General features: G+C 39.2%; 3 protein-coding genes across 3 annotated transcripts; 2 read left to right on the top strand and 1 right to left on the bottom strand.

Moving 5' to 3' along the window:
• Window positions 1–1400: 1400 nt before the first annotated feature.
• Window positions 1401–2354, top strand: LOC122430045 (olfactory receptor 12D2-like). The gene has a single exon (XM_043450802.1). The coding sequence runs from the start codon at window positions 1401–1403 to the stop codon at window positions 2352–2354; it is 954 nt and encodes a 317-aa protein (XP_043306737.1).
• A 7356-nt stretch (window positions 2355–9710) lies between these two features.
• LOC122430082 (olfactory receptor 1361-like) lies at window positions 9711–10640 on the top strand. Its single transcript, XM_043450869.1, has one exon. It carries the CDS (start codon window positions 9711–9713, stop codon window positions 10638–10640), a length of 930 nt encoding a protein of 309 aa, XP_043306804.1.
• Window positions 10641–14215: 3575 nt separating this feature from the next.
• Window positions 14216–15163, bottom strand: LOC122429121 (olfactory receptor 11A1-like). Its single transcript, XM_043449308.1, has one exon. It carries the CDS (start codon window positions 15161–15163, stop codon window positions 14216–14218), a length of 948 nt encoding a protein of 315 aa, XP_043305243.1.
• Between the last annotated feature and the right edge of the window lie 6591 nt (window positions 15164–21754).

The following is a 21754-nucleotide window of genomic DNA, read 5'->3' as shown; positions in this document are numbered from 1 at the left end:
TTACAAGTAAAGGATTTAGATCCGTTTCCTATCTTACCATGAACCTTGTCTTTGTGGATTATGAAGACTCTTTATTGCCTATATTTTTATTGCCATGTCTCTAGATAGTCTCCAAAGTAAATGTGTAATCGATAAATATTCAAGATGCAGTGAAATAAATATTTGGTACAGAAAACCTCATTGTTATTTTCTTTAAATGTTAGGGAAAGATTTTTCCCCCAAGTGAATTTTTTTATATAATTTTGTTTTGCAAGTAGAGAACCAAAAATATTTGACATATGTGTATCTTGATCAGGAGTGATAAAGTTTAACAGTGTACAAAATATACATGGCTATCATGGAAGGCTACTCTAAATTCCTGAAGCCATCATTACAAAAAAGGTCTGCAGCGTCCAGCACAGCGGGTAAGAAAGACCTGAAATGCGTGTGTGTTTGCGGGGGGTGGGGGGGTGCGGCGTAATGAAAAGACAGACACGTATAACTTGGCAAGCAGGGAGTCAGGGGGCCCTCCTGCTCTCCATAGCAGGAAGAGAAAATGGCTCCTTTCAGCCCGCACTTTTATTGGCAGAAGTCACATGAGATCATTAGGAAATAGCTATACCGGGGAGTTTGATCAGCGCACCATACAGAGGGAGTAAAATGAAGGCTCTGCTGTTAATCAGGAACATCTTGTTTTGTTTCCGTGATGAGGGACGCAGGGGCAGCCAGTGGAGCAGAGCAGAGAGCACGTCCAGCTCCACACATGTCCGCTGGGCATGCTTACTAGGACAATCTCCCGGGAAGCGGTTTGCCGCACCCTCCTGTCACGGGGCAGGCTCTGGTCTCTGCTCTGCCAGGCTGCAACAAGAATGTTATAAAGGTTAGATAATTTCTCAAAATTTTCTCTAGCTACAAAAGTGATAATCCCATGGGATCTCTGGAAATGTTCCCTAATTTATTCACTTTTTTATTCTAGTCAAATCAAATCTTTTTCCTTTCATAGATTTCCCAAACTTTGAATGAGTCCTTTTTATAGGAAGTGCTCCAATGTCTGCACTTCTATTCAGATTTCCTTATAGTCCTTATTATTCTCTCATTGTCTATTTTTCTTAAGTAGAAACTTCAGATGGTTTCTTCCTAGGTCAAGAGACAGCACTGTGGTGGAGTGCTTAAAAATTTACCTGCTTTTAGAGTTAATTTAGGATGATAAAAGGCAAGTTTTATCAGAGAAGATGATAGTCTGGCTAAATCCTGGAAGAAAGAAAAATATTAATGATAAATCTAATTTTAAAAATATTTGAGTAACAGTCCATAACCAACATGTGACCTTATTTAAATGGCAATGTTCCTCAAAATATTATTGTCTAGATGGGAAAATCCTCAGCTGTGGGACTCTGTTTCCCTCAGAGATCGCATTCCATATGTTATTTTGTCTTTTCTTTCAAGTGATGCTGAATCAAACCTCAGTCACTGAATTTCTCCTCCTGGGAGTGACAGACAACCAAGTACTGCTGCCTATTCTCTTTGTGATTTTCCTTGCAACTTACATTGTCAATGTGTCTGGGAATGCAGCCATCCTGATGGTTGTCATCTCTGATCCAAGACTCCATTCTCCTATGTATTTTTTCCTGGGAAACCTGTCATGTCTAGATATCTGCTACTCCACGGTGACTCTGCCAAAGATGCTGGAGAACTTCCTTTCTACACACAAAGCAATTTCTTTCTCAGGATGCATAAGCCAGCTTCATTTCTTCCACTTCCTGGGTAGCACAGAGTCCATGTTGCTGGCCCTGATGGGCTTTGACCGCTTTGTGGCTATCTGCAAACCACTTCGGTACCCTCTTATCATGAGTCATCAGGTCTGTATCCAGATGGCTGTCACTGTCTGGATCATTGGTTTTTTCCATGCTCTGCTGCACTCAGTGATGACCTCTCGCTTAAACTTCTGTGGTTCCAACCATATCCATCACTTCTTCTGTGATGTTAAGCCATTGCTGGAGTTGGCCTGTGGGAACACTGAGCTCAATGAGTGGCTGCTCAATGCTGTCACAGGGACCTTTGCCATTGGCCCATTTTTTCTAACACTTCTATCCTATTCCTACATTATTACCTATCTTTTCTTCAAGACCCATTCTTGCCTTATGCTCCATAAAGCACTGTCTACTTGTGTCTCCCACTTCATGGTAGTTGTTCTTTTCTATGCTCCCGCAGTTTTCACTTACATTCGTCCTGCCACAGGTAGCTCTGTGGAGCAGGAACGGATTATCGCCATTATGTACAGCGTGGTCACTCCTGTACTAAATCCACTGATCTATACTTTGAGGAACAAGGAAGTGAAGGGGGCCTTGAGGAGAGTGATCAGTAGAAAACTCTGACCTGAAAAGTCTAGAGAATTCTTCTGAGGCATAAATATAAAGGGGCAATGAGAAAATTGACATGTGAAGTTATATTGGTTTTCTAATTGCTTACCATTTGTAAAAACAGAAGAAAGTATATAAAGGAAATGTAAATGGGTAAGTCCAGTATATTTTGTTAAATAATGCATTCCTAGATAATAAAATGGAAACTTAAACAAACGGAGATGGAATCTTAATGCTGAATCTGTTTGGGGGATATCAATTGATGAAACTGATTTGTTATGTATTCTTTTGTGTTCTTGAATAAAATTAGATACAGAAATTTGTGTTAGTTACCCATGCACTCTGTAGTTGAATAGTATTTAGGTCTGTTTACCTGTGTATTCCCTGTAAGTTTATATATCATAATGTGAACAATAAAATTCTTATGCTGTAATATTTTAAGGTATTGAATTAATGGCCCTGATTACTCAACCAGAAAAATAAATTGTAACTCACATATGAGCCAAAGGATATTTTTAAGTGATAAATCATGTATGTCATGATTTGTTTTTCTCCAATCTGGAAGCAAGTAAGTAATTAAAGCAAAAACTATTTTGAGTATTAATTAACAGAGATAAAATAGCCAATGGTTTATCTAAAGAATTTTGTGAACTCTGACTCCAAATATGTTTTATAAGTCAATTGAACCACCTGTCAAACATAACTGTAAAATATTGTTATAAGTGGAGGCAACTTAAAAAAAATCTCAGGGATACCTTTCTTGCCCATTGGTATATTTTCCCCTCAATTTTTGGTCTCTTGAAAATTGAGTTTCAAGACTTTTCCTTTTAATATAGTTTCTTTTTTATTTCTCTATTTACTTTCACAGATTACAGTGTGATATAATATGATGTAATATTAGTGAAATATGAAGAACTCATCAAAAATTTCTTATTTTCCTTACCTGTCATCAAGCTTATACTAAGTGAAAACTATTAAATAGTAATTGCTGAAGTATTTTTGGAGTTAATAGACAAGAATTACTATGTTCCTCACTTTCTAAGTTCTTAGACGTGTCACTGGACCTGAAACCATGGGGAGTGCCAGCACTTACAACTATTAGAGATACAGGATTCCCTGGTGTCCCTGGAGTGGTTAGGACTATGCAGTTCCACTGCCAAGGGGGTTCAATCTCTGGTTAGGGAACTAAGATTCCACAGGCTAGGCAGCACAACCACAGATAAAAAAATAATAATAATAAATAAGTAAAATAGAGATATATACATGTAAGAATATAGGAGGATATTTTGAGGTTATGTATGGATCGTTCACATTGTTTACATTCACTTTTGTAGGTCCAAAGAATTTGGTTCTAATCTTACTCACATGGTTCTCCAACTCTACCTTCTTCGGTCCAGTTTTGTTCTAGTGACAAAACAGTGACAATTCCAGTTTTGTTTATAAAAAAACGTGTATGGGGAGAAGGCATCTTAACCCTGAACTATCTCAGACCAGAATTTCTATGGATCAGAATTTTTTACATAATTTAACCTTCATAGAGACTAAACTATAGAGGAGCACATTGTTACCTACTGCTGCATGACACACTGTTACCCAAAACACAGAAATTTAAACACATTTAATTAACCTGGATTATTCTGTGGTTCAGAAATTGGGAAGAGTACAGGGAGGCACTAACTCTGTTTAATATATTTCGGGTCTCAACTGAGATGACTTTATCAATAGATGTATGAAAATAATTTTATAAACTTCAATATATTTTATGACAAAAGTTCATAGCACTAAAAATAAAAGGACACATATGAAATATTGTAGCTGTGTATAAGTCTTTTCAAGTTATTCTTACATAAGAAGACAGAGCAGTGAATAGTAGAAGTTTTGTGTTTTAAGTAGTTTTTCTAAGTTATTTCCAAATTAATGTTAGGCTTCTGTTTAATTGTTTGTTTGTTTGTTTTTAATACGAAAAGAAGGGAGTTTAGAGGTTTTTTTTTCCATTTATTTTTATTAGTAGGAGGCTAATTACTTTACAATATTGTAGTGGGTTTTGCCATACATTGACATGAATCAGCCATGGATTTACATGTGTTCCCCATCCCGATCCCCCCTCCCGCCTCCCTCCCCATTCCATCCCTCTGGGTCTTCCCAGTGCACCAGCCCTGAGCACTTGTCTCATGCATCCAACCTGGGCTGGTGATCTGTTTCACCCTTGATAGTATACTTGTTTCAGTGCTATTCTCTCAGAACATCCCACCCTCACCTTCTCCCACTGTTTAACTGTTAATTTTCATCCTCAACCCTATCTATAGGAAACTTTCTTAACAGAAAATTCCTCTAGGTTTTTCACTAATGAGTAACTTTGGGAACTGAGTCTCTAAGGCCAGAAAGATTTCTTTTGCAGTCAAACTCTTTCTGGTCCCAAGAGAAATGAAGATTGATAATGCTCAGCTCCTAAATGCATTATCTTTAGCTGGTACATCTGAGTATTCCAAGGCCCTAAAATTCTTTGTTCTTTCCCATCCACCCATCAATAACACTGGATAGAATGAATATTCCTAAGGTCATCATTTACGGAGTAAAGATTAGAGAAACCAGAGGCAAGGGTTGAAGATGTCATGTGGCAAATGGAGTAACAGAATCAGCTTTCAAAGTGGACCATAAAGTCTTCAAGTTCTGCACCTGCTGGGCTCCATAACATAGAAAGTCTCTTTTGATTTGTGTATCTGTTTCCAAGGCAGTATATAAATCAAACCAGCTGAAAGAAAATACCTTAAATGGTAAAACTGCTATTGTAAAAATGGCTAGTTGGAAATTAAATATATATGTCTAGAGTTAGAAAAATAAGTTAAAATTAAAGGTATAATTTGAGAGCTGTGTGTTTATACATATATGAAGCATAGAAGACAGAAAAGAGAAGAGGTATAAAAGTGAATAATAAGAAGGAAGAGCAGCAAGCAGCCAAGGAGACTGAAATCAAGTCTGCACTGGAAAGTGAGAGCTTGGTGGGTATTCTGAAAGCAAGATTTTTTGTTTTTGTTTTTGTTTTTAAGTGTTTGGTAAGAAAAGAAGGATCAAGTCTGTTAAGTGTTACTGACAGGTCAAGTAATTTAAAGACTGAGAATTGAACTTTGACATTGACAAGAGTGAATTCAGTGGAATGGTAAGAGCAAAAGTTTGATTGAAGTCAGTTCAAGAGAAGATTAAAGGCAAACAGTTTGAAAAGTAATTGGCAATGAGTAGTGGAGACACTGAGTTTTTTGAAGACTTTGCTCTAAAATCAGAAAAGTGGGCCATCATTGGGAGAAGGCTATGGGAACTCACCAGTTTAGGGTATGCTCTATCTGAGGCCAAAATTTTAAAAATGGATTTAAAAAACCCTCATTACTTTGAGATGTTAAAACAGGACTTAGGTAATTTCAGTATTGAGCCACACTTGTCTTGAGACCTAAGGTAAACCATATATTCTCTAGAGTTTTAAATATATATACATATATATGATAGTATAATTCTCTCATTTATACTATAACTGAGAGATGTATATAATATAAACCTAGAAGTGGATATAATAACAATGAGACTATTCAGTAACAGTCAAGAAGGCACAACCTGAGAGATTTGAAATGTGAGAAGTACGGCCCTGTCTGAGCTGAAGAAGTAATATTCTAACGCGATAAGTGGAGAAGGAAATGGCAACCCACTCCAGTGTTCTTGCCTGGAAAATCCCATGGACAGAGGAGCCTGGCGGGCTAGAGTCCATGGGGTCCCAAAGAGTGGGACACGACTGAGTGACTGAACTGAAAGAGATAAAGGAGTACAGGAAGACTTAATCTTGTAAAAAGTGGGAAATCTTTCAGTTCTCAGTTAAAAAGGATAGAGAAAATGAAAGCAAAAAAGAGCAATTCAGATGATAAAAGAATGTATTTTGCTATATTTGAATTACACAGCACATTAGTGACATCCGCATCATCTGATATTGGAGAATGATAGAAAAGCAAATTCTCATGTTCCACCTCAGACCTCTTAAATCAGAACCTCTGGGTGGATCCCAGGAATCTGGGACTTCACTGACTCAGCAAATGATCCTAAGGTTTCAGAGTCTCTGTTCTCATGTATTTTAAAATGCTTGGCTTGAAGAAGGAAAGCGTTATGTCTCTTTATCCCGAGTCAGTTAATATTAGAACATTTAAAGTTTGTCAGAAACAAGGGAGAAATGAGACTATCAGTGGAAAAGAAAATGTAACTGTGCCTATCACAAGATTCCTTATAAGACTTTTATTATAGATGCCACAGACTGCAAAAATGTTGAAGGTCATCTACCTTACACAACTCATTATTAGCAGACACTAATAAAAATAAAACTTTTATTCAGGTGTAATTGATTATTTCCAAGAAGCAGAGTATAGCTCATCTCTTCACGGTAGTTGACACAAAGGGCATTTTCTCCTCTACTAACACATGAAAAATACATAGATGTCTTCATGTTTTGAAAGCAACTACTGAACAATAATCTTTGGAAACAACCACATACTCATGTCCCAGGTAGTGCTTAAAATATTTTAAAGAACCGTCATCCCTACTGGGCTTCCCAGGGGGCACTAGTAGTAAAGAACCTACCTGAAAATGCAGAAGATATAATGTATCTTCAATCCCTAGGTCAGGAAGACCTCCTGGAGGAGGGCATGGCAACCCACTCCGGTAATTCTTGCCTAGAGAATCCCATGGACAGAGGAGCTTGGCAGGCTACAATCAATAGGATTGCAAAGAGTCAGATATGACTGAGCAACCTAGCATGCATGCACGCATGCATGGTCTCTACTCCCAGAAATTTATACTACAATTGAGAAAAGGAGAATGAATGCTGCTGAGTAATGGAAAATCCTATCTTATTGATAGGAGGATCAGATGCAGAAGTTCTTGATAAAGAGGCACCAGTGGATATGTGATGCAACAGGAAACAAAATATTAGAAAAACGTAAACCAGGGAGAATCAGGCCCAAAGAAGAAAGCCCTAAAATTTATGGCAGATGCTGACAGCTTGGATCTTAGCAACTAGATGTAGAGATAGTGAAGCCTGTTAACTGCTGATGAAACTAACTGGGAATGAGTTGACTAGAGAAAACTAAAAAAGGATAACAATTTAAAAGGTGAGAAAGAGTCTGAAATGAAGGACATTTCATAGGAAATAAAACTTATCATATTTGGTCTCAATTTGATGAAGCAATTAGATGAATCAATGTTTCCAACCCATGTTACTAGGACAGCTTTTGTAGGAAAGAAATTTTATTCTTGAAATGGAAAAATACTTTTGGGGGGAGACAACCCATCATCCTCTCCTACCTTCACTGACATTTATTTCATTTTCTAACATATACTGTACTTTGTATTCCAAGCACTGGAGAGGAAAATCTGATTCAATCTCAGCCATAATGATCCTATTGCTTTGTTAGGGAGACCAACGTTAACTAAATAACTTAAATAGTTAAATAAATATGACTACCCCGTCCATATTACAATTGCAGTAAACTACCAAGGTGCCGTGAGAACACAGAAAAGGAAGCATTGTCTTAGACAAAGAGGCAATGGAGGACTTTCCTAAGAAAGTTAGAGGTTAGAAGGATGAGCAAGAACTGACTTAAAGCAGAGAATGAACGTGGTGTTTGTAAGGTGATGCAGTGCAGCCAGTGTTGCTGGGGAACAGACGATGAGTGGACAGTGAGACACCTCAAGGTCAAAACCAAATGAGTTTTTTAAGACGTGGCAGGGTATTTTTTATTACAGCAATGGTTCTCTGGAGGCTCATTTTTTAAAATTTAATTGAAGTATGGTTGATTTACAATGTTGTTTTAATTTCTGATGTACAGCATAGTGACTCAGTTATACATATTTTGTTTTTCATCTTCTTTTCCATTATGGTTTGTCAGAGAATATTGAATATGTTCCATGTGCCATATAGTAGGATCTTGGTGTTTATCCATCCTATACATAATACTTTGCTTTGCTAATCCTAAATGCCCAATACTTACCTCCTCCACTGTTTCCTCCTCTTCCCTCTCCCCCTTGGCAACCACAAGTCTGCTCTTTTTGTCCGTGCAGTTGGGGGATTTTAGTTCCCTGACCAGGGATTGATCCGCAGCCATGGCAGGCAGTGAGAGCAGCGCGTCCTAACTACCGGCCTGCCAGGGAACTCCCACAAGACTGTTCTCTAGTTCTGTGAGTCTGTTTCTGTTTCATAGATATGTTCATTTGTGCCATTTTTTAGATTCCACACATAACTGATATCATATGGTATTTGTCTTTCCCTTTCTGATTTACTTCACTTAGTATGATCATCTCTAGGTCAGTCTATGTTGCTGCAAATAGTATTATTTCATTTTTTTAATGACTGAGTAATATTCCATTGTGTTCCATGTATACAACATCTTCTTTATCCATTCATCTGTCAATAGGTATTTAGGTTTTTCCATGTCTTTGTTATTGTAGTGTTTCTATGAACATAGGGGTACATGTGACTTTTTTAATCATAGTTTTGTCTGGGTATTCCCCAAAGTGAAACTGCTAGGTCATATGGCAACTCTACTTTTAGTTTTTGGAGGAACCTCTATACTGTTTTCCACAATGGATGCAACAATTTACATTCCCACCAACAGTGTAAGAGGGTTGCTTTTGCTCCATGCTCTCCCCAGCATTTTTTATTTTGTAGACTTTTTAATGGTGGGCATTCTTACTCATGTAAGGTGGTAGCTCATTGTTGTTTTGATTTGCATTTCTCTAATAATTAGCAATGATGAGCATCTTTTCATGCACCTACTGGCCATTTGTATGTAGAGACCCATTTTTTAAACAATGAAGTGACATGATGAGATTTTCTTTTTTGAAAAGACACACTGACCATAGTATGGCGAATGTATTGGATGGGGGCATGATCCTTGTGAAAATAGTTAGGAGGATACTGACTGTGTAGGTGGGTAGGTATTTATTGAGCTCCTTCTATGCGCCGGGCACTAAGCTAAGTACTGAAATGCAGCCTCTGCCTTGAAAGACTCATGGTCTTGTGAAGAAAACAGATTCACAAGCAAGTAGTTAAACCATCAATTATACGAAGTATCATTAAGAAAACTCTTTACACTTTGATACCTCCAGAAAATCTCTGTTGTTTCTCTCATTCTCTTACCTTGATGTTTCCTTAATTTGACCATCTTTTGTGAGGTACAACCCTTGTCTTTCCCATCGTTACTTTGTTTATCCATTCTTCCCATTGGTGGTATAAGTAAAACCCATTGCCAAGAGAAAGGATCCAAGGTTTTATCCATCTGTAGCTAACTGAGTGAATCCTCTTCATGCTGATTGTTTTCTTGTAGCCCATCAAGACCTGAAATGAACTGCAGCAAGAACCCTGACTTTGTCCTCTCAGGGCTCTCCAGTGACCCAGACAAACCGCAGCTCCTCTTTGGGCTCCTCCTGGCCCTCTACTTGCTGAGTGTCTCAGGAAACGCGCTACTGCTGCTGGCTATCGGAGCTGACCTCCACCTCCACACCCCCATGTACTTCTTCCTCAGCCAGCTCTCCCTGGTCGACCTCTGCTGCACTACCACCACAGCCCCCAAAATGCTGGAGACTTTGTGGACCAGTAATGGATCTATCTCCTTCTCTGTGTGTCTGGCCCAGTTATATTTCTTCGCAGTTTTTGCTAATATGGACAACCTGCTTTTGACGGCCATGGCTATTGACCGCTACGCTGCCATCTGCCATCCTCTGCACTATCCACTCCTGATGACTCCTTGCAGATGTGGGCTGCTGGTGGGTGGGTCATGGGGAGTGGCCCACTCTGACTCTTTGATCCAAACCTTGATGCTAACCCGACTGTCATTCTATACTAATCTAGAGATTCCTCACTTTTTTTGTGATTTCAAACCTCTCTTAAAGTTTTCCTGCTCTGATACCCACCTCAATGAGGACCTGATGATGGTTCTGACAGGACTGCTAGGAATCAGCCCTCTCCTCTGCATCATAAGCTCCTATGCTCATATTTTCCTTGCTGTAGCTCAGATCCCATCAGCACAGGGGAAAAAGAAAGCCCTGGCCACATGCAGCTCCCACCTCTCCATGGTCATCCTCTTCTACAGCTCAGTCTTTGCCACCTACCTGAAATCCCCGTCAGCTTCTCATGCCTCTGGGGAGCTGGGTGCTGCTCTCATGTATGCCCTGGTAACCCCCACTCTCAATCCTTTCATTTATAGTTTAAGAAATAAGGAAGTGAAGAGATCCCTGAAAAGGATTCTGAGTATAAAGAGTTCTTGGGATTAAGGATAATCTCCATAAAAAAGCATTTGGAAAAAAATCTCTTCCCACTTCACCACCACATTTACCAAGTACATCAGTTAATATCAAGATTCTCCCAGAGCATTACATAGACAACTGGAAATAAAACTGATATAGAAACCAGGACAACTAGATTCTAGGTCTCTCCTTGCCTTCCATATTTAGGGATCAGTTATAAATTTCACCCAGGGAATTCCCAAGGTGTGAATCAATACATGGGCAATCCCACTCACCAAGAAAGCAAAAATCAGGGTTTGAAACATGGGGTACCTCAAGCAACTGAAAGTTGTAGGATAAGGCACAAGAGAAGAGGGATCTTTGCAGAAGATATCCAAAAATAGTTTGGGGGAAACAGATGTTGTGGTTGTGGCTGACTTCAAGATATGAATGGAAAGACCATTTGAGACTTATCAGAAAGAAGCTGCTATAGGATTGAAATAAAACACACTAGAAGTGGAGCAGGGTTTGGAAAACAGCAGTATCAAGAAAGTGGGCTGTTCTGCACAACTTATTAGTACTCTTATTATCAAACTAACACTCTTTTTTTTTTTTAAACTAACACTCTTAAAGTCCAAGTCTTAAGAGTAAAACCACATCCTTGGGTAAGGCCTACACTAGACCTACACAAACATAGGCTAAATCCAAAACCCTGACCATGCCCCCCAGGAGGAGAGAAGTTGGAGGCTGAGTCATATCACACAAGAGAGTGACACCCTGGGTTTTCCACAAATCCATACTCCCAGAGCATAAAACCAAGCCTACTTGATTCAAGATGATCATCAAGGTCAAGATGACCTTCCTTGACTTGAAATGTCTGCTAAAACAAAAACCAATCTTCTTCTGAAGAAGATAAGAGAATCCAGAGTTTCCTCAACAACCTATATTCAGTAAAAAAAAAAAATTATTAGTCATACAAATAGTTGGTAAAATCTGATCAATATTCAAGAGAAAAGAAAGTGAATAAAAACTAAACTTGATTTGTCCCAGATATAAGAATCCACAGACTAAGGTTTTACAACAGTTACAAATGCATTCAAAACATTAAAAGAAAATACAATATGTTCACATAATTAAATCACTTGGTCATTAATTAGCAACTTTTATCGATGAGAGTAAAGATATTAGGTGAAAATTTTGATTGAAAACTGAATAATACACAGACCAGACAGATGCCACCTGAACCCTCTGGTCAATAATATAAATAGCATCACTAAAAATGGGACAACCAATTGTTGTGCACATGGTATATGGTACAGTAGAAATGATACAGTAGATATGGTACAGTAGAAATCACAGGAGCTCTGTGATATTCTGCTAAAAAGCTAACTCAGATCCAATCAAACTTCTATCTTAATATTAGTTTTGTAGTTTAAGTGCCTGATAATTACCCTTTTTATTGTAATGTGAGCATTTGACATTAAGCTTCTGATTGCCAGGTATTTATTTCAAACACATTTATCTCAAATAAACGTATAGTCAACTACACATCTAGATAAAGAGCTGGGCCACCCAACCCATAAAGTTCCTCTTTTAGAAAACCCTGGATTACCTCCCTTAACTGACCACTTGAGTGACTCTGCTTTTCCTGCCCATGCTTTAATTCCTGCTCTTGTGTTTTATATTCACCTATAAAGAATAAACCTATGAAACCCTAGGCACCCCCCACCTTTGACCCTAGTAACAGCAAAGCCTCTGTCTCTCTTTCTCTCTCTCCCCCTAAATTCTCTTTGTGTGGCCCCAAGTGTGCCGTGTAACCTCCAGGACCTATGAATAACAAACCTTATTTTTTCAGGGCTTTCCTGGCAGCTCAAATAGTAAAGAATCTGCCTACAATGTGGGAGACCTGGTTTTGTTCCCTGAGTTGGGAAGATCCCCTGGAGAAGGGAACAGCTACCTACTCCAGTATTCTGGCTTGGAGAATTCCATGGACAGAGGAGCCTGGCAGTCTACAGTGAGCCTGGCAGTCTACAGAACTTTGGAAAAACAAACCTTGTATTTTCAAAGTTCTATCATGATTGTTGCTGAGGTGCATCCTGCAATCATAATAAGAACCACAAGGGTCAGCCCAGCCACATCATTGGCCTTGGTCAGAGAAATGTCTGTGGGGTCTGCCCAGGTGAGTGCCTGAGGCATTCTTAGCAGATGGCATCACAACACAATAGGCTGAGACCAACACAAAACAATTTTATATAAAATACAAGATATAGGGGTAGACACCAGACAAAACCATAAGTCAGCAGAAAGTCTAATGTAGAATATAAACTGTTCTACAGATAAAGAGATTTCTCCAACAAGTCAAAGGCATAGGAAAAAAAAAGGAGGGAAGAAGGACTGCTATGAAATAAGGGACTAAGAAATACAAGATACATTGTGTGAACTTTGTTTGCATCTTAACTTTAAGAATTTACTTAAAGATAATTAGAGAAATTTTAACACGGTCTGTGTATTAGATGCCACTGGAGTAGTATTTTTAAATATTGTAGCATCAGGTTTGGCACTTTTTTTCCCTTAAATGCCTTTATCAGTCAGTGAGCATACCAAACACAGTAGACTCTTGAACAACACCAAGGTTAGGGGCAATGAACCACCAAGAAGGTGAAAATCCACGATAACTTTGAGTTGGCCCTCCATACACATGGTTCTTCTGTACATATGAAGTTCCCTATCCACGGATTCAACCAGCCACAAATTCTGTACTGTTGTAGTTTTTACTACTGCAAATGTCTGCCTTTAAGTGGACCTGTGCAGTTCAAACCCATATTATTCAAGGGTCAAATGTACTTGCACACAGAATACAATTTATACAACACACACAATACTTATACATCTGAAATTTGCTCTAAAATTTTCCAGAAAAAAAAAAAAGAAGTTTTAGGCAGTAGAAATAGGATTGCCAAATGTTGATATTGATGCTAGATGATGGCTATATGGGGTTCATTATAATGTTCTATCTACTTTTGTGTATATTTGAAATTGTCTACAATAAAATAGCTAAACAATTAAAATGCATTCAGCTTTAAATTTATTTTAATATGCTTTTCCTTAAACTTGGCAATTCAACTCCTAAGAATTTATTGTAGGAAAATCTAAATGTGAGCTATATTTGTATGGTGAACTAAGAGCTTTCACAATAGAAGATTACTTAAATCATGTTTAGCTATGCTAAAAATCTCACAAGAATAAATAAGTACATATTGGTCAAAATAAAAAGAGGTTCAAGACATAGTCATCAATGAAAACTAGATTACAAACTTCCATGATTCAACTTGTTTTATATATATAATACAGGTAGCCAAGATCTCTAGATTTGTTTTGTGTTCCTATTTTTGTATAGCTATTTACTATAGGAAATATTGACAGCCTATTTAATAAAGAAATAATAAAATATTAAATTAAAATGTTTTAAGTACGCACTTTAAAATTATTGTTCTACAATACCCATTTTTAGTGTAAGTATGATAACTATTAAACTTATCACAGAGGGAAATGTCAAAACGTGACAGTTATTCCTATCCAACCAATCCTGGAAGACATCCCAACATCTTTACCACCATCCTCCTTCAATCATTTGTTTCAGTTTGCTTAACATACAGAAGCCTCCACAGTGCCTGCTGAACTTCCTTATTCCTCAGGGTATAAATCACAGGATTGAACAGAGGAGTGACCACAGTGTAGAGCAGGGCAAAGACCTTGGTGAGGAGCTGGGAGTGGACAGCAGACGGTGCAATGTACAAAACCATGAGAGAGCCATAGAATGTGGACACTACAGCTAGGTGGGAGGAACACGTGGAGAAAGCCTTTCTTCTGCTGGCCCCAGCAGGAACTCTCAACACAGCCACCGCGATCCGGCCATAAGATGTCAGAATCAGTCCAAAGGGAACAGTGAGGCAGACCACAGAGAGAATGAATGTTGTCATCTGGGCTACACTGGGATCTGAGCAGGCCAGGTTCATCAAAGGCATGAAGTCACAGTAAAAGTGATCAATGTGGTTGGGGCCACAGAATCTCAGTTGGGCCATGAGGGCTACAACCAATCCATCTACCATGAAGCCAGAGAGCCACGCTATGACCACCAGCCCCAAACACCATCTGGGTCCCATCAGGAGAGGGTAGCGGAGGGGGTAGCAGATGGCCAGGTAGCGATCATATGCCATGACAGCCAGTAGGAAGCATTCAGCAGTGGCTAAAGAACCAAAGATAAAGAACTGGAGCAAGCAACCAGACACAGAGATGGCTGCCTCCTGCAAGAAGCCCTCCAACATTTTGGGCACCACTGAGGAAGTATAGAGGATCTCCAGGAAGGACAGATTAGCCAGGAAGAAATACATGGGTGTGTGGAGCCTCTGCAAGCTAACCACCGCCACAATGATTAGCATGTTCCCTAGGATGATGGAAGCGTAGATGACAGTGAACACAATAAAGAGAAGGAGATGCAGCTCAGCTCTGACACAGAAACCAAGAAGGACAAATTCAGTAATAGTTTGGTTTCCTACGAAGACGATTTCCATGAAGGTCATCCAAGTTTCTGCAGTGATTAAGTGACAGATTCTAGTGCATCTTTGCATCCTCTACACCAAGCCTAAGATAAGTAGAGCTAAAATGAAAAAGATAAAGGTGAGTCTCCAAAACAAGAATCTTTAACACACATCCTCATCTGTCCCCTTTTTAGTTGCTTACTGCCTTTCCAACTCCTGTCCTCCCCTGCATTCTTTAACTGTGCACATATGCAAGACTCAAGAAAATTGATCCAAACACACAATTTCCAGTCTTCAGAGACCTTAATCTATTAGTTCAATCTAATATTTTTGTGATATAATACATTCTACCTTCCCAATCACTATAACCAGTCATAGAGTGTTCTGCATGAGCAATAGTATAATGCCATTCAAATGCCTGCTTTGTGTCCTATCACAGCTTACAATTAGCGTGATCAAAAAAAAAAAAAAAAAACCTCTTTTATTTTCCCTGATCACAACCAGCTTCATTGTGAGTCGTTTGGAAATTCTGCCTGATACCCAAGTTTGCTATATTGTAGTCCTCTTAAAGCTTAACATTCAGAAAACTGAGATCATGGCATCTGGTCCCATCACCTCATGGGAAATAGATGGGGAGACAGTGGAAACAGTGTCAGACTTCATTTTTTTGGGCTCCAAAATCACTGCAGATGGTGATTGCAGCCATGAAATTAAAAGACGCTTACTCCTTGGAAGGAAAGTTATGACCAACCTAGACAGCATATTAAAAAGCAGAGACATTACTTTGCCAACAAAGGTCCGTCTAGTCAAGGCATGGTTTTTCCAGCGGTCATGTATGGATGTGAGAGTGGGACTGTGAAGAAAGCTGAGCACCGAAAAATTGATGCTTTTGAACTGTGGTGTTGGAGAAGACTCTTGAGCGTCCCTTGGACTGCAAAGAGATCCAACCAGTCCATCCTAAAGGAGATGAGTCCTGGGTGTTCATTGGAAGAACTGATGCTGAAGCTGAAACTCCAGTACTTTGGCCACCTCATGCGAAGAGTTGACTCATTGGAAAAGAGCCTGATGCTGGGAGGGATTGGGGGCAGGAGGAGGAGGGGACGACAGAGGATGAGATGGTTGGATGGCATCACCGACTCGATGGGCATGAGTTTGGGTGAACTCCGGGAGTTGGAGATGGACAGGGAGGCCTGGCGTGCTGCAGTTCATGGGGTCGCAAAGAGTCGGACACAACTGAGTGACTGAACTGAACTGAACTGAACTGAACTGAATCATCATTATCTTAACACTGTTTCTTCATTCCTCTGGCACCTTATCAATCGTTGCTTGGGAAATTCTTATATATTCCCTCTTCCCTATCCCACCATTAGTGTCACAACCTCTTTAAGACTTTCTTAGCACAATTTTGGCCTCACAGTCTCTAAGATTTTATACTACAAACATGACAAATAATAAGGTTGAGGAATGTATGGGTGCCATGTAGAGAGAAAGGTGCCAATAGAGAGAAACTCAACCAAGACTAGGAGATGAGGGAGTATGAGAATCAAGGTCAGAGAGGTTCCCTGAGGAAGTAATTGTAGGTAAAGTCTTGAAGAACAAGAGTCGGCCAGGCAAAGGGTAGGAGAGTGAATACAGCATTCTAGGCAGGAGAGACATAATGAAAGCAAAGGTACGTAACTGAATGAAGAGCTGAAAATGCAGCTGAGTACCTGCAAGGAAGACCTCATATGCTATCCAAAGGGCTGTATGTGTGTGTTTATTAAAAATGAGAATACATCAAATGATTGAAAGCAGAGGGGAAAAGTATAGGGGAAATGTAGCTGTTCCTCTGTGTGTGTGTGTGTTATCAGAGAATCAGCTAGCAGAGTTTGTGAAAATATAGTTGTCATCTCTACAACAAGACTGTTCTTGGGAGTGTTTTAAAAATTTGCTCAGGTACTTCCATAGAGGTCCAGTGGTTAAGACTGTGCACTTCCATCACAGGGGCATGGGTTTGATCCCTGGTCGGGGAACTAAGATCCTGCCTGCTATGCAGCCAAAAATTATTAATGAAATAATTTTTTTTAATTCACTCACATGAAAACTATTTTCAAGTCATAGCATAATCCTGGCTTTTCAGATTACCACATTTTCACTCTATTTTTCAAGGGGTTGGGGAAGTGGGGAGAAAGAAGGAGGAAAAGAGAAGATAAAAGGATGTGAGGATTATAGACAAATGGAAAAGTTTCAGTGGAAGACGTTGCAACACTAGGATTCCAGAGGAAGACTGTGGGATTTCTTCAAATGACTTTGAAAAACAGACTTTTTGACTCTCTAGGTTAAATGAAATGTATTACTGATCAGAGGAAAAAACTCCATAAATACCAATTCTTTACCTTTTTTAAAAAAGAATCTGTGAACTAAGCTGTGAACAATTATACAAAAATAGGAAACTCACCTGCAAGCACTTCCAAAAGAAAAAAATTGTGAAAAGCAGAATATGTGCTAAGATCTTCCAAAAGTTCAGATTATTGAAGTTTCCCAACTTCAGCTCCTTCCTTCTTGAGCTCAATCTGAAATAATGTCGGACATTGATTAGAAATATCACACCTGTCACCCTCCACTCCCCAGCGCCATTCTCTCTTCCACTCTCCATCTCCTTTTCTAGCTCCCTGATTCCTTTGACTTTTCATTGTAGGTCCTTCCCTTTATCACAAAAGAGGGCTGACAATTGCCTAGAGGGGAAGGGCCCCTGAGAACCAATTATAGATTGACTGGAGAGCAACCTTAAATGAAAAAGAAATATCAGCCTCATGAGATACTTGTCTTCCTCCAGAGGAGCTTCCTGAACTGTTGGCTTGACCAAAAGTAGAGCAGAAACCAAGGGTTATATGGAAATCCACCTTTCCATCTCCATGGGGGCTAATGCTCTCCACTAAGCTCTCAACCCCCTTCCACCCCACACCCAGCTTTCAGACCTTTCACCATCCCAGAAAAGTATTTCAATTGAGACAGCCCTTGAGGAGTATTTTATGTGGATTATCAAGGCCTTGCCAATGCTGGGCCTGATTCAAGGGGAGGGAAGCTGGCATATTATTACAAAGTGCCATCTACATGATTATATGACCTTTTGGTGTCCTCTGTGCCCAAATGCCTGCCTGACAGCTCATCTTCCACTATTCCCTTCTGTGAATTCTCCACAGATACCAGGCTGATCTACTGACTTCTCATCCTCAGCAGTGTGTTCAGTCACTTCATCTATCTGAGTCAAACCTTTACTTCATTCCCAACAGGGGAATGCCCCAACAGGGAAAAGCCCCCTTCTCTGAACTCCTGTAAGGTCCACTGTCTACAGCTTAGCAGTAAATGCCACCTACATTTTTTTAAAAATTCTATAGCTTAAATCATAACTATAATACACCCTAACTGGAACAATTCAAATAAAATAGTAACCTCTAAAAAAATGAAGATCTCTCTTTCTTCCCCCCAAACACTGCACACAACTGATGAAACCATTGTGTAAATGTTGGTGTCTGTCTTTACATACCTTTCCCTTTAGTTGTGAAAACATATGCAAGCATAATGTGGGTGCTCAGTTGCTTGGTCATGTCTGACCCTTTGTGACCCCATGGCCTATAGCCCACCTGCTTCCTCTGCCCATGAAATTTTCCAGGCAAGAATACTAGATCAGGTTGCCATTTCCTACTCTAGGGGATCTTCCCAACCCAGGGCTTGAACCGGCGTCTGTCATGTCTCCTGCACTGACAGGTGGATTCTTCACCATAGCACCATGTGGTTAGCCGTAATATCCAATGATTATTTCCAATGGTGTTAAAGAATTCCATGATATTTGTTAAACAGAAAAAATAAAGTATAAAATAGTATGCTTAGTATGTTCCCATCTATGTAAAAAGCATAAAATAAACCACTCACATCTGTTTGTATGGACATAGTCAAGAAACTGAGACAGGCCTACTACCTGGGACCTTTTGCTATAGTACTGCAAAGCTTGCACCTGGACACACCTCTCCTCCAGCTACAAAATGCAAAGAAACTATATAAGACTAAAAATAACTGTGGGCATGGGCAAATTCTGGACCAAAAGATACAAAAGACAAAAGACCCAACTGTCATTTCTGAAGAACTAAGAGCAAAAACTGGGTGTTGGGAGCAAGAGCAGGGTACTGAGGATGCCCCCCTGCATTCAACAATACAAAACAGTAGGCAAACCGTCTAAGCCACCCCTTTGGCCCCATCCCTCTTCCCACCCCCAGCCTCACCTCATGTAAGGAAGGAGCTCGCCATTCCTCTGGAGCAAACAATCGAATCTGTTACTTGTTTTCTCCTTCATGCAGCGAGTGAAGGAGCCCCAATAAAGTCTTGGCCTGAATTCTTGTCTGGCTTCTAGTCAATTTCTATTGATTGGGGAAATCCAAGAACCCTGGTGGTGGGTGCCAAAACTACTCTCTCTATCTGTACCTGGATTCTAGGTAATGATATCAGTGGTTTCGGGTGATAGATGTAAATTTCATTGTGTACATTTTTAAAAATTTACTGTGTAAAATCTTTATCATGTTTAAATTTTTATGTTTACCAGTTATCATGTAAACTGCTCTTTAAATTTATTTATTTATTTATTTATTTTACAAGCATGATCTTTTATTTTTTCCATTTATTTTTATTAGTTGGAGGCTAATTGCTTTACAATATTGTAGTGGTTTTTGCCATACATTGACACAAATCAGCCATGGGTGTACATGTGTTCCCCATCCTGAGCCCCTCTTCCACCTCCCTCCCCATCCCATCGCTCAGCGTCATCCCAGTGCATCAGCCCCGAGCACCCTGTCTCATACATCGAACCTGGACTGGCAATCTGTTTCACATATGATAATATACATGTTTTAATGCTATTCTCTCAAATCATCCCACCCTCACCTTCTCCCACAGAGTCCAAAAGACTGTTCTATACATCTGTGCCTCTTTTGCTGTCTCACCTATAGGGTTATCATTACCATCTTTCTAAATTCCATATATATGCGTTAGTATACTGTATTGGTGTTTTTCTTTCTGGCTTACTTCACTCTGTATAATAGGCTCCAGTTTCATCCACCTCATTAGAACTGATGCAAATGTATTCTTTTTAATGGCTGAGTAATAAAAAAAAGAAAAAAAAATTTTTAAATATTAGTTTTGTAGCGCTAAGTGTCTGACAATTACCCTTTTTATTGTAATGCAAGTGCCTAACATTAAGTTTTTGATTGACGGGCATTTATTTCAAACACATTTACCTCAAATAAACATATAGTCAACTACACATCTTGGATGACCTCCATTAACTGACCACTTGAGTGGCCCTGCTTTTCCCTCCCACACTTTAATTTCTCCTCTTGTGTTTTATTTTCATTGATAAAGAGTGGACCCATGACACCCTAGACACCCCACCCTCAATCCCGATAATGGCAGAGTCCCAGATCCATGCTCTCTCTCTCCCTAAATTTTCTTTGTGTGGTCCCAGGTGTTCATATAACCTCCAGGACCTATAAGTAATAAACCTGTTTTTTCAAATTTCCATAATGATTGTTGCTGAGATGCACCCTGCAATCATAATAAGAACCACAAGGGTCGACCCAGCCACAGCATTAGCCTTGGTCAGAGAAATGTCTGTAGGGAGAGCCCAGGTGAGTGCCTCAGGCATTCTTAGCTGATGGCATCACGACACCATCAATAGGCTGAGACCGACACAAAACAAGTTCATATAAAATACAAGATATAGGGGTAGACATCAAACTAAACCATAAGTCAGCAGAAAGTCTAATGTAAAATATAAACCATTCTACAGAGAGCTTAATTTCCCCAATAAGTCAAAAGTATGAAAAAAAGAAAAGAGAGAAGGACTGCTGTGAAATAAGGGACTAAGAAACATAATAACACACATTGTGTGAACCTTGTTTACGTCCTAATTTTAAGAATTATTTAAAGATAATTGGGGAAATTTGAACATAGCCTGGGTATTCGATGCCATTGGGGAAGTACTTTTAAACATCATAACATCAGGGTTGGCATGTTTCTTTCTATAAATGCCTTCATCAGTCAGCAAGCATACTGAATACACTTGATCCTTGAACAACACCAAGGTCAGGGTGACAACCCACTGAGAAATTGAAAATCCACCTATAACTTTGAGTTGGCTCTCTGTACACGTTTCCCCTGTACATATGAGGTTCCCTATCTGCAGATTCAACCAGCCATAAATCCCATACTTCTGTATTTACTACTAAAAAAAATGTCTGCCTTTAAGTGAAACTGTGCAGTTCAAATCCATGTTGTTTAAGGATCAAATGTATTTGCACATGGAATACATAGCTACACTACTCACATAACACAATACTTAAACATCTGAAATTTGCTCTAAAATGTTCCAGGGAAAAAAAAGGAGCTATAGGCAGTAGAAATAGGATTGGCAAATGTTGATATTGATGCTAGATGATGGCTGTAAGGGATTCATTATAATGTTCTATCTATTTTTGTGTATATTTGAAATTTTCTACAATAAAATAGTTAAAATAAACAAATGCATTCAGCTTTAATTTTTTAATATGCTTTCCCTTTACCCTGACAATTCAACTCCTAAGAATTTATTGTAGG

The sequence above is a fragment of the Cervus canadensis genome, chromosome 28 (genome assembly GCF_019320065.1).
Source record: "Cervus canadensis isolate Bull #8, Minnesota chromosome 28, ASM1932006v1, whole genome shotgun sequence".
Taxonomy (NCBI): domain Eukaryota; kingdom Metazoa; phylum Chordata; class Mammalia; order Artiodactyla; family Cervidae; genus Cervus; species Cervus canadensis.
This window is presented reverse-complemented; position numbering and strand designations above follow the sequence as displayed.